General features: G+C 43.6%; 1 protein-coding gene across 2 annotated transcripts in view; it reads right to left on the bottom strand.

The window, feature by feature from the left end:
- Positions 1-14,230, bottom strand: part of hmcn1 (hemicentin 1) — a 229,641-nt gene that overhangs the window by 163,502 nt on the left and 51,909 nt on the right. For both annotated transcript variants that reach the window (XM_071346348.1, XM_071346349.1), the window contains exons 2-5: positions 11,841-11,911; positions 3,607-3,765; positions 3,348-3,470; positions 149-320 (exon numbers count right to left, since the gene is read on the bottom strand). In XM_071346348.1, the coding sequence (XP_071202449.1) occupies positions 149-320; positions 3,348-3,470; positions 3,607-3,765; positions 11,841-11,911 (525 nt within the window). The remainder of the gene's footprint in view (positions 1-148; positions 321-3,347; positions 3,471-3,606; positions 3,766-11,840; positions 11,912-14,230) is intronic.

Raw genomic sequence — 14,230 nt, 5'->3', positions numbered from 1 at the left:
TGAGTAGAACTGAAAGAAGTCCCCCAAATAGTAAAGCTACAGTGCATTAGAAAAGCCTTCAGCGAACAGTACAGTGCCTGAAACAGTGAGCAGACAGTCCTGTGAAAGGTGATAGGGAAGGGGTGTTGTATTTTGTGCTGTGGCCTACCCTGGGGGTTGCGTATCTCGATGTCAGGTGCAGGGCCGCTGAGTGCCACAGTGACCTCCTTCAGGCTGGGGTCAAAGGGGATCGGCCAGGTGTTGCTGACCCCGTTGTAGTGGTCAGTGGACAGCAGGTGGACCTTGGACGACTGCACTGCCTCTTCCACCCATTTCAACACCTACAGGAAGGGAGAGAGGGAGAGGGAGTTGGATGAGAGGACAATATGCACAGAGATGACAATATGCACACACACACACACACACATACACACACAGAACATAGAAGGGCGATTTCATGCCAGAAGGCCCACAAATATTTCTGGTATCTCAGATTGTTCTGGAAATTCTCACATAGAAACTTCATTGAGAGGAAGGATGTTTTTATATGCTTTTTACATTTGTATCACAAACCATTTCTGAGAAAATTATGATAAAGCTATGAGAGCTTTGAGATAACTCTGTAATGAAAAGCGCTATACAAAATATTAGCACTATACAAAGTATTATTATTCTTATTATAAAAGAGGCCATTTTAGGCCCTTTTTAGACCTGTACATGCCTCCTGTAAGACCCTATGATGTGTGAAGCGTATATGATGCAGACAACATGTTGGAGTCATCGTACTTTTTATAGTGTGCTCTAACATATGGAGTATGTCCATATTCTGAAATACAAATGTTCACATTCATTTATTTATTCAACATTCAAAATATTAATATAAACATCTCAAAACTGCCCTTTTGATTTAGCTTATTGTTTGGAACAATATCCTCTTGAAGCATATAACATTTCCATAGCGGGCTCTCTGATACTTTTGAAATATGTTCGGGCTATCTTGGCGTGGAATCATCCAGAAGCTAGTTTTTGTTCCACACATTACTGTATTCACGCCTTACTTTCAGATTTCCCACGCCCACTCCTTCTCAGTCCCAGAGTAAAGGCTCATAGGCAGCATCAGGGGTTCATTGACCAAAACACACAAGACCATTACAGACTATTATTTATTCTCTGACATTCTTTTTTATTTGGTCTTTTATAAACAATACAAGACATACACACACAAACTACAACATCATACAACCATCAACTACATCACACCTGCCCAGACCCACAAGCACACACCCCCCATCTCCAGCATCACACATCTCTGACATTCCACCAATCCCTCTCCTCCTCCACGAATCCACCACCATCGCCTCCCCCCCACACCATCTACTAACCAACACCTACTGACCCTCGTCAGCTGCAAGGTCATCCCCCAACATGTGCAGGGACTTTGGAGAAAAGGGGTTGAAGCCTCCCTGAGTCCTGACCCAGCCCGAGCCCCAGCTCCTGTTTGCCCCAGCTTCTGTTCTGTGTGACCGACCCACTACTTCCAGACCTCTTCAACCCTCACCATTGCCTTGTTGCTCTACACATGCCCCCTCCATCAATCCCCTCTCTGGGGTGATGTCCCGGGGCTGTCCCCCTGGCCCAGAGGGGACACAGTGGCAGGTCTGTCATGGGGAGGTCAAACGACACCGGCCCAGGTGCAGAGGCCGTAGCTGGGCAGACAGAAGGGGACCCCAGCCTCTCTTCTTGTGGGACCATGGAGGCCATGGGGCCAGGGTCGAGCCAGGTGGGAGTAGAGGGTTCAATGGAAATGGTAGAGGTCAACTAGCCATTATTCTTTATGTCAGCCCCCTGCTTGTGCTTGTCCATCAATAGACATGTGGTTACCCCTCAGACAGATATAATGAACTCATTGTTATCAGAGGTGATCAAAGGATAGCTTTCAGTAGTCAAGTATGTTTAAAAGAGAGAGAGAGAAAGAGAGAGAGAGAAAGAGAGAGAGAGAGAAAGAGAGAGAGAGAGAGCAAAAGAGAAAGAAAGAGAGAGAGAAAGAGAGAGAGAGAAAGAAAGAGAGAGACGGGGGAGAGAGAGAGAAAGAGAGAGACGGGGGAGAGAGAGAGAGACGGGGAGAGAGAGATAGACGGGGGGAGGGGGAACCATGTGAGTCAATGCCCATATCAGAGTTAAGAGAGAGTAATTTTTACATTTCCCTTCAGACTTCAAGAAAATCTAACTAAAAAACATAATATTTCCATTGATTTGCATTCTTTGGAATGCTCAGACATCATGCATCAATCTGTTTAAGAGCTGTGCAATCAATTAAAGAACTCTTTCACAGTGAAGTCCACATAAATCACAGTTCAGGCAGGCTTGGAGTGGTCCCACCTATAGGATACGACACTAGAGCAGTAAAACCGTCCAGCGATGCTTTATTTACATGAATCTAAGGCCAATGTTTGGGCCAAGTTGAGGCAGTCTGATCCTTCCACCATCCGTAACTCCACTTCATTTCAAGCCTGCATGTTCTGTGTCTGAGAATGTTCTGCATCTGAGAATGTTGTGGGTCTGAAAATGTTCTGGGTCTGGAAACAAGTCATAGATCAGTCCTATGCTTGTGTTCTACTGAGACCCGACTCCTGTCAGACAGAGCCAGCTAAGCACCACAGTCTGCTCAGTAGTTGAGAAGAATGAAGTGATGGTAGTAACTCGAACTCGAACTCGAAGAGGAGCCACCAAGTTAGACGTTTTTTTTAGGTACTATTGTATGTCTGAAACTACCAAATGTTATTTGAGGACATAGGGAAAGAGAAAGTGAGGGAGGCACACAACTAAACTGAGAGCAAAGAGATGAACAACTGAACCAAGAGCTGTTTGGCGGACAGTAAGTGTAGAATTGATTAATTCCATTGAGGCTGATTGACAGGTCTTTCCATTCAGGCAGATTGACAGGACTAGTTCCATTCAGGCTGACTGACTGGACTAGTTTGATTCGGGCTGACTGACTGGACTAGTTTGATTCGGGCTGACTGACAGGACAAGTTCCATTCGAGCTGTCTGGCTGACTTTTTCCATTAAGGCTGACTGACGGGACTAGTTCCATTCAGGCTGACTGACTGGACTAGATTGATTCGGGCTGACTGGCTGACTTGTTCCATTCGGGCTGACTGACAGAACTAGTTCCATTTGGGCTGACTGACAGGACTAGTTCCTAATACCATTCGGGCTGACTGACGTTTCTAGTTCAATTCAGGCTAACTGACAGGATTAGTTCCATTCGGACTGACTGAAAAGACTAGTTTCATTCAGGTTGACTGACAGGACTAGTTCCATTCGGGCTGACTAAAGAAGCTGGTTCTAATCGGGCTGAATCTCACCTCGTTGACTTGTTTCTTGTCCAGGTGGAACACCTGTCCAGAGCTGGTGGAGGCGATCTCTTCGTAGACCTTGTACCCAATGTGAGCCCGGTCATCACAGTCCCCTGTCAGCACAAACACCACCTACACACACACATACACAAAACACAAAGGGCATCAGACTATAGACACAGCGGCAGAAATAAAGGAATGCAATATTTACATTTTAAACTACATTCAATCTTCTTCAACAATCTCTTCCAGATGTTCACAGCTGTACCTGAGACTGTTTCTGCTGGATGAGCTGCAGGACCTCCTGGGTCAGCTTGTAGTCTTTGGATCGGGCATCTGTGAAGACGTAAATGAAGGACCCTGGCAGGGAGATCTCCAGGGCGATCTTGATGGCGCCAATGCTCATTTCTGGGCAGTCTCCACCTCCCTGGTGACAGAACCATTAGGATGAGCCAAAACAAACCTATACAGCATGTTGGGTACGTTCACTATCAAAGTGTTCTAGAACATTGTTGTCATTATGCAACAGAGCACTACATGGGAATTTTGCAAGAACACTTGATTCCACACCTATTTGTACATAAAGCACATTGGAAACTATTAAGGATTAATGCAATAATGACATAGAGTTTGTTCCAATCTGTAATGCACACTGTAGATTAACAAGATTATAATTTAAACACATGAATAGCATGTCTATGAATCCTATAGACAGATTTGGACTGGGGACGAGAGTACTCTCCATTAAGTTGAATGTTGAGGGACTAGCGGTGACATTGACTGATATGTTGTAGATAAAGCTCCCGAGTGGCGCAGCGGTCTACGGCACTGCGTCTCAGTGCAAGAGGCATCACTACAGTCCCTGGTTTGATTCCAGGCTGTATCACATCTGGCCGTTTGGGAGTCCCATAGGGCGGCGCACAATTGGCCCAGTGTCGTCCAGTTTTGGCCGGGATAGGCTGTCATTGTAAATACGAATTTGGTCTTAACTGACTTGCCTAGTTAAATTAAGAAATACAAATAAATAGCATGTAGAGGTCGATGATTGGTTATTTTGTTCCGCTAAATGTTAATGACTATTTACTGCATCCCAGTGATGTGCAGTCAGGGTAAGCAGGGTGGGCAGAAAAGCTGTTATGAAATTATATATTTTTTTAACAACAACAAAAAATTGTATCTAATGTTTTTGATTCTGGTGATTTTTCGCTCAAAATCTCTACATTTGCTAAAACTGCATCAAAACCTCAGGAAAGGCACCAGGGTATTCATGCCTTTTTTCCAGCCATTCAAATACATTCAAATCGTTGATGCCACGGCCGTTCCTGAGTCCAGTCACTGTTAATGGACAGGGTCAGCATAGGCCTCGCTGCTTTGCCTAGCTTGAATCTTCATTCGTTGCATTGAGACAATTTCATATTTTGCGTATGCGTATTGCCTAAACATGTTGTGTGGGTATTGCCGGGGGTACGCTGTGCACATTTGGCCGTGTCTACATAATTTTACGCTCACATCCCTTCAACTGAACAAAGCTATCTACCAAAAACAACAGAGGCAGTAAACAGGAGCTCTACACACAAGACAAGACATGACAGGCAACCACCATCTCCCTCACTGCTAGCTGACAGGCAACCACCATCTCCCTCACTGCTAGCTGACAGGCAACCACCATCTCCCTCACTGCTAGCTGACAGACAACCACCATCTCCCTCACTGCTAGCTGACAGACAACCACCATCTCCCTCACTGCTAGCTGACAGACAACCACCATCTCCCTCACTGCTAGCTGACAGACAACCACCATCTCCCTCACTGCTAGCTGACAGACAACCACCATCTCCCTCACTGCTAGCTGACAGACAACCACCATCTCCCTCACTGCTAGCTGACAGACAACCACCATCTCCCTCACTGCTAGCTGACAGACAACCACCATCTCCCTCACTGCTAGCTGACAGACAACCACCATCTCCCTCACTGCTAGCTGACAGGCAACCACCATCTCCCTCACTGCTAGCTGACAGACAACCACCATCTCCCTCACTGCTAGCTGATTGTTTTGTCACATAAACTGAAATTAGGCAAACTATTATCGTCCTTCTACGTCTGCATTGCTTGCTGTTTGGGGTTTTAGGCTGGGATTCTGTATAACACTTTGTGACATTTGCTGATGTAAAATGGGCTTTATAAATACATTTGATTGATATTAGAATTTTAGCAACAAGGACATGGTGGAGCGATTTCTGCATATTGCACCTTTAATACTTTTTACCCAAACTTTTACAACATATTGGATATTTTCTTTTGCTTTGTAGACGTAATCAGAATGGGAAATACTGTTTGTGTCAGTGTGAAAATGGAACTGAAGGAGACCTTGGGAATGTATCTCAAATAATCGTGGGCCTCCTGTTCTGCAGAATAAAATAATAGACATGGGGTTCTGCAGTGACTTCTACAACGCTCTCACCGAGAGGTTCAGCAGACAACTGGACTTCATTTACAAGTAAAGGAAGGCCTAAATGCATTCTCCTTTGCAATTTGCAGGTTAGGCTACTGTTGAATCGTGAGAAGAGACAACATCTCTTTGAATGCATTGAATTTATCAAGCCAGAATTTATCAAGCCAGAATTTATCAAGCCAGAAATTCATTCTGATGTTTTGAACTGCATTTTCTGTCAAATCAAATCAAATGCTGGTGCAGCTGTACAATCTTTTGAGGATCTGAGGACCCATGCCAAATCTTTTTAGTCTCCTGAGGGTGGTGGATGGGTTTTGTCATGCCCTCTTCACAACTGTCGTGGTGTACTTGGACCATGTTAGTTTGTTGTTGATGTGGACGCCAAGGAACTTGAAGCTCTCAACCTGCTCCACTACAGCCATGTTGATAATAATGGGGGCGTGCTCAGTCCTGTTTTTCTTGTAGTCCACAATCATCTCCTTTGTCTTGATTATGTTGAGGGAGTGGTTGTTGTCCTTGCACCACATGATCAGGTCTCTGACCTCCTCCCTATAGGCTGTCTCATCATTATCGGTGATCAAGGGAGGGAGCTGTTTATTCCCAGGGTCCTTAGCTTAGTGATAAGCTTTGAGGGCACTATGGTGTTGAACACTGAGCTGTAGTCAATGAATAGCATTCTCACATAGGTGTTCCTTTTGTCCAGGTGGGAAAGGGCAGTGAGGAGTGCAACAGAGATTGCATCATCTGTGGATCTGTTGTTGCGGGGTTTCTGGGATAATGGTGTTGATGTGAGCCATGACCAGCCTTTCAAAGCATTTCATGGCTACAGATGTGAGTGCTATGGGTGTGTAGTCACTTAGGCAGGTTACCTTAGTGTTCTTGGGCACAGGGACTATGGTGGTCTGCTTGAAACATGTTGGTCTTACAGACTCGGACAGGGAGAGGTTGAAAATGACAGTGAAGACACTTGCCAGTTGGTCAGCGCATGCTCGCAGTACACGTCCTGGTAATCCGTCTGGCCCAACGGTCTTGTGAATGTTGACCTGTTTAAAGGTCTTACTCACATCGGCAGCAGAGAACGTGATCACACAGTCATCCGGAACAGTTGGTGCTCTCATGCATGTTTCAGTGTTACTTGCCTCGAAGCGAGCATAGAAGTTATTTAGTTCATCTGGTATGCGCGTGTCACTTGGCAGCTCGCGGCTGTGCTTCCCTTTGTAGTCTGTAATAATTTGCAAGCCCTGCCACATCCGACGAGCGTCGGAGCCGGTCATTTTGATATGGAAATTTCATTAGAACCTTATTTATTATATGTGTGTGTGTAATAATATTTTACATAATAAAATTATCATGTGTGTGCGTGTTTGCTCTCATTGGAAGAATTATTCATCCATTGTGAAAGGCTATGGAGTAGGGATGGGAATTGCCAGGGACCTCACAATACAATATTACCACCATACTTAGGTGCCGATACGAAATGTAATGCAATTCTCAGGATTCTATATGTATTGCGAATTTTTTGCGATTCAATATTCCAAACATATGCTCACTATATGTCTGCTGCAGAAAGACAAGAGAGAGCCATGAGAAATCAAGTTTTGATCAATCATGTAAATAAAAATGCTGAAAACAAGTTGGTTCACTATTTGAAAAGAAATGCAGAACAAGCTATAGGATGAAAAATACCAGAGTTTTGGTGCAGGCACAGCTGACTAGCGTTAGCTAACACTACCTTACAAATAATTGGAGTCAAATAGCGATATAATATCTTCCAAAAAGAATATTGCGATATTTAAATGTGTCTATTTTTCCCCCATCCCTACTATGGAGATTGTGTTGCGAATTAATCAGATGAAATGTGTCTATATGTTGGTATTTTAGTGCCACATATCAGTTGTAACTGTGGATGCTACATCGGTCTGTGGCTGAGGATTTGAGCAGTGTGTAATTTTGCAGGATTAAATCACATCCAGCCGTGATTGGGAGTCCCATAGGGTGGCGCACAATTGGCCCAGCGTCGTCCAGGTTTGGCCCGTTGTAGGCCATCATTGTAAATTAGAATTTGTTCTTAACTGACTTGCCTAGTTAAATAAAGGCTAAATTTAAAACATCTACATTTAAAATATTCCGCCATCAGAGGCTATCGCTTGTGTATCTTGGCTACATTGGTATTTACATATTCATAGATTTTGGGTAAACTTTGGTTAATAGCCTATGTCACTCTGGTTGTTGGAGCTATCTGTTGTACGGTGAACTTGGGCTTCATCAAGGTTTATTTGTGAGTAAATCTGGCTTTGTTTACCCTGCCACCGGCCTCACCGCACGCCACCGCTGCATGCCATTACATAGCATTTATGAGGACTCTTGGCTAATCAGTGTATTACCATAGGGGTCTTTCCATAGTGATATAATTAAGCAATAAGACACGAGGGGGTGTGGTATATGGCCAATATACCACGGCTAAGGGCTATTCTTCAGCACGACGCAACGCGGAGTGCCTGGATACAGCCCTAAGCCGTGGTATATAGGCCATATACCACAATCCCCTGAGGTGCCTCGTTGCTATTATAAACTGGTTATCAAAGTAATTAGAGCAGTACAAATAAATTGTTTGTCATGCGGGGCGGCAGGTGGCCTAGTGGTTAGAGATTTGGGCCAGTAAATGAAAGGTTGCAAGATCAAATCCCAGAGCTGACAAAGTAAAAATCTGTTGTTCTGCCCCTGAACAAAGCAGTTAACCCACTGTTCCTAGGCTGTCATTGAAAATATGAATTTGTTCTTAACTGACTTGCCTAGTGAAATAAAGGGTAACAAAAAATATGTATGATATACCATGACTGTCAGCCAATCAGAGTTCAAACCACCCAGTTGATAATGATATACACTACTGTATACACTAAAGTAATAACACAGACACTGGACAGAGGAACTGTGAAGAGTCGCCTCTTCACTGTTGACGTTGAGACTGGTGTTTTGCAGGTACAACATTAACAATGTCTACACTGTATTTCTGATCAATTTTATGTTATTTTAATGGACAAAAAATATGCTTTTCTTTCAAAAACAAGGACATTTCTAAGTGACCCCAAACTTTTGAACGTTAGTGTACATATATAGCATTTGATAGGTTTGACATAATATATTATATTCTGCTGTCCATCTTAAAGTCTCTTACATTTGTCTCTTATTCTCTGTTGCTGTCTCTCCACCCACCCCCCCCACTCTCTCATTCTCTCTCTATTCCTCGCTCTCTATCGCTCTCTCTCTTCCCCCCTCCCCCCTCTCTCTGTGGGGTCAGGGGAGCTGTCCTCTGGAGCATTCTAGGAGGCACGTGTCTGTCTGAGGGGAGCACGGGATGCCAGGAGGAACATCTGGAACTGACTGATCCCTGTTTCCAGACCAGAGGGATGGAATGTGAGGAGAACTCCTCTCCTCCGCTCCCTAACACCCCCACCCTCCGTCAAAGAATCCCCCCCACCCCCGTACCAATAACCCTATCACCCCCTTTATGTGTACTCTCATTCCCCTCTACAGTAACAAAATATGGGACCGAACAAAATGTACTATATACCCCACCAGCTGATCTCAACAACCAACCTGAGGTTAGCCTACTGTACATTGAAAGGGCTGACCCAATGATGTATATAAACAATGTATGTACGGCTATGGAGCTGACCCATATAAGAGGTTCACTACATCAGAGTTGAACATGAGATAGTCCTAAAACTCATCAGTTCTTTAACCTGGTCCCAGCCTACAGCAGCAAAGAGATGACAGATGACAACCGGGGTGAGGAGAGGTTAGCCTAGCATAGTCCTGTAAAAGGAAGCTCATGGATCTCTATGGGGTACTGTGTTACCCAGAACAACCCACTCACACACCAAACACAAGTTAACACACGCCAAGGATGCACAAGCACATGGCAAGGATGTCCCCTCGCAGGACAGCTAGCTGCAGTATCTGAACGCTAGCTACTGGTTTCACCTCAGAGCTCATTTCGCTCCCAGACACAAATCACTCTTCTGTCAGTGGTCTGCTCAGATACTGATACTGCTGAGAGACAAATCTGGGTTTCAGTAAAGCACTTCAGCATTGTTCAAATAATGGATTACCATACAGAGAGGTGATATCCACCAATCGCAAGACAACTTCCTCCCTCTCTTCCCTTCCTCTGAGCGATTGCAGGAGAATTTGGATTTCGCATTGCTCTATTTGGCTCTCTGACTCAGGTGATTATTTTTTGTTTAGATATGTGTTTGTGTAGATATGTGTTATTTTTGTTTAGATATTGTGACGACCCTCCCACTCGGTCTGCCAAATTATTTCTCTTTGCTCTTGTTTTCCTTAATAAAATGTCGGTGGGCGGAGCTGGAAGGGTCATCAGCGAAATAGGACACCTGTGCTCAGGTGTGTCCCAGGGATAAATACACCTCAGGTGTGTCCCGAGGATAAATACACCTCAGGTGTGTCCCGGGGATAAATACACCTCAGGTGTGTCCCGGGGATAAATACACCTTCCCCCAATACATCGAGGAGACTCTCTCCACGCAGACACACTGTTGGTTTTGGCATTTTGAGGCTTCTTTGTGTTAGTTTGTTTTGGTACCTCTCAACACCCCTCATTATCACCATCTATGCACGCATCCACTCACTTACACTACTGACTACACACACCATTGTTAACCTCTTGACGCTAGGGGTCAGATCATTTTTTTTTTTTTAAATAACGTTCCCAAGGTAAACGGACTATTTCTCAGGTCCAGATCGTAGAATATGCATATAATTTACAGATTAGGATAGAAAACACTCCAAAGTTTCCAAAACTGTCAAAATATTGTCTGTGAGTATAACAAAACTGATTCTGCAGCCGAAAACCTGAGGAAATCTAACCCGGAAGTGATTTTTTTTATTTATCTGTGTTTCCTGGCCCGTCTTTCTTCCATTTAAAGGGGTATCAACCAGATTCCTTTTCCAATGGCTTCCTCAGGCTGTGACCAGGCTTTAGACATAGTTTCAGGCTTTTATTTTGAAAAATGAGCGAGATTTTTCAAAACAAGTCAGGTATCCTCTGATTAGTTCCTGCGCGCGAGAGGGGTAGCTCTCCATTTTCTTTCTCTCTTTTATTGAATAGGTTACGGTCCGGTTTAAATATTATCGATTATGTTTGTTAAAAACAACCTGAGGATTGATTATAAAAAACATTTGACATGTTTCTACGAACATTACGGATACTTTTTGGAATTTTCGTCGAACGGAACGAGGCTGTAGTTTTCTGAACATAACGTGCAACCCAAATGGCGTTTTTTTGTTATAAAAGTAATATTTATCGAACAAAAATAACATTTGTTGTGTAACTGGGAGTCTCGTGAGTGCAAACATCCGAAGATTATCAAAGGTAAGCGATTAATTTTATTGCTTTTCTGACTTTCGTGACCATGCTAATTTGAGGCTAGCTGTTGTAGCATTGATTGATACACTCACAAAAGCTTGGATTGCTTTCGCTGCAAAGCATATTTTCAAAATCTGACACGATAGGTGGATTAACAACAAGCTAAGCTGTGTTTTGGTATATTTCACTTGTGATTGCATGATTATAAATATTTTTAGTAATATTTTGCGCCCTGCAATTCAGCGGTTGTTTAGGAAAATGATCCCGCTAAAGGGATCCGTAGCGCAGAGAAGTTAATTGTGTATAGTTTACTTTATTTAATAAATATGTTTGTCATTTCCTTATCTCCGCGTTGTCTCCCTCTTTGTTAAGGGCTATGAGCCGGTTCGTAACAATATGTGTTTGTTTAGATATGTGTTATTTTTGTTTAGATATGTTATTTCTGTTTAGATATGTGTTTGCGACGGCTATGGAAAATAAGGAAGGAAAACAAACCAAGATTTCACGGGAATGTGTTATGCATCCAGTATGGTCAACTTTCAGACAAACACAAAGACAACAGCTCTGTATAACTGAGGGCTTTATGATCTATATGATCAATGTTCTGATCTACAATCTAAAAGGTCAGAGGCCGGAGGTCATAAACTCCTGAACCCACCTGGACGTACAGCTCCCTCAGTTCAAACTGAAACTTCTTCGGATCCGTTGTGATGGTTACCGGTCCTATTTCTGCAAAGAAACAAGATACATTAAACATTACAGACAGCCAGAACATGATGTATAGTGTTTTAGACTAATAGCCCTATTAGAATGAATAATTGACATAGTTTCTTGGTCTGAATTCCTGACTGTGGCCAAATATTTGTGCAGACGTCCAAGTTCAAATGTCACAGTTTGAACTGGTGTGACAGGGAGCTTCCTGTAAACACGCAGGAAACCAGATCCATCCCTCCACACTGTGTCTGTTTGTGATGAGAGGGAAGAGATTTCCATTTTGCATCTTCAAATGGGCTATGCTGAAATGAGGGCTTTTTCGGCTCTAAATATTTGCCCGTTCACACACGTACGCACAGTATCCGGGAGGCAGTGTCTGGGTAGGCGCGCCATGCAGGCACCGAAGAGTTGCTTTGGAATTGATAAGGAGACCCCAGCTCTGGAGAAACTTCAATGCCCTATTTCACAAGCCTATCATGGCTCACATGGCCTTTCTCATGTGCCTATCCCAACTACGATTACAGGGTCGATGAAACACATTACATTTACATTTAAGTCATTTAGCAGACGCTCTTATCCAGAGCGACTTACAAATTGGACACAAGGAAGTGGAACTTACAATAACTTGGAACATGAAAATCTTTTATTGTGAGGTCAACATAACTGGACGACAGATCAAAGGCTTGCATGGTAGAGGAGTTTTAATAGTCAACCGCAATCATTTCCCCGTCATCATGAGACAAAGAACATGGCAATTGAACCACAATTCACATGGTTTACTTGGTACAATATGTTAGTTCATTTTCAGATAAAAAAAATCTAGCAAAAGCATAGGAGTCTGACTGAGGAAAAAGTCCAGAATGATACTCTGACTGAGCCGATCGGAGGCCAAGTAATTCTCATAAAAAATGCTTATGGAAACCTATGAACATTTCACCTCTAAATGAATGTTCCACATGTTGCAACTCTTTCAAACGGATTTCCAGCCTGAACACAACACACAGAATGGATGGGCTGATCCTAGCTGTGGAACTCCACTGCTAACACCATCCAATAAAGGCCTGTCTCACGGCAACCCCCACTGACACTAATTGGCAATGGCTCCGTTACAAAAGGCCAACATGTTCTCATTAACAATGTTCCCATTCCCCTCCCTCCACCTCTACCCTTCCTTCATCCCTGCATCCCTCCTCTCATCCCCCAGGCAGTCAGCTGTTCTGCAGCTCTGGGGGAAGACCTTACGGCTCAGGTATGCTCTTGTGTCATGGCCAGCCGGGGTTCGGCGTGAGGACATCCTTCGGCTTCGCCGGTTATAAAAACAGTTATAAAAGCCCCAGAGGGTGAGTGACATCAGCATGCACCTTTTTTCTCCAACTGTGGAGAAGACTCTGTTCTACAGCCAGTGTTGGTTGGGCGGTAGTCGAAGCGCTTCTTCTCAGCTCACTTGTGTTTCAGTCTTTTTTTCAGTCTCATCAAAATGTTAAACTATAAAAAATTATCTTTATTTTCAGGACCAGGATTGTCCTGACTTCCAAGAATGCCTGAATGGCTTTTGCTTTTCTGGTTGGCTGGATGCAAGTTTCACCATCCAATTATTTCAGATTTACAGGAGTGCAAGTTTCACCATGGCACGGACCGTAGCGATATGTTGGCAAACGAGAATTATTCAAATATGGCAAATTCTTGTATTCTATCCATGCTGGCTTTCGCGGGCTACCTGAGACATGAACCAGATAGGTGGGAGGGCATACAAGCTGTTGCAAATGTAGGCTATTAACGCGCAATTTGCATAAATGGATAATGGAATCACTTCAACCATTTTTTTTTTCTCGACATTCTGCATTTTTGCAGATTTATTTATATTTTTAGGTGTGACGTAATTACAGTAGGTCCAGCTGTTTTTATTGACGCAAGACAACTGAATGGAAACGCACCATAGCAGATAATTGTTGCATCAAATTTCCATGCCAACTGTCTAAACATCAACAAATAAAATCACAGGAGAAGTTAATGGAAACATAGCTACTGAGAATTCTGGCCAGGCCTCTGCACTAGCGCCACCTACTGGGAGGGTTGACTGAAACAAAGAGCCCCAGAAGTGCCAAGGGGTCAAAAACCTACAAATTACTTTCACAACAGAAATTACAGGCCAGGGGGCGTTCTGCTCTGACGATAAGGTAAGAGCTGGTGGTAGGACTGACTGATACATCCTAGATATTCTGTGTTTTTTTTTCTTTCAACTCTGATATTTCATGAAACAGGGCAAAGGGCAATTCTCCACTTCTCGACAGCAGAATATTGAGGCCAATTCCGTTTCAACGTCTACACATTCTT

The sequence above is a fragment of the Salvelinus alpinus genome, chromosome 16 (assembly GCF_045679555.1).
Source record: "Salvelinus alpinus chromosome 16, SLU_Salpinus.1, whole genome shotgun sequence".
Lineage (NCBI taxonomy): Eukaryota > Metazoa > Chordata > Actinopteri > Salmoniformes > Salmonidae > Salvelinus > Salvelinus alpinus.
This window is presented reverse-complemented; position numbering and strand designations above follow the sequence as displayed.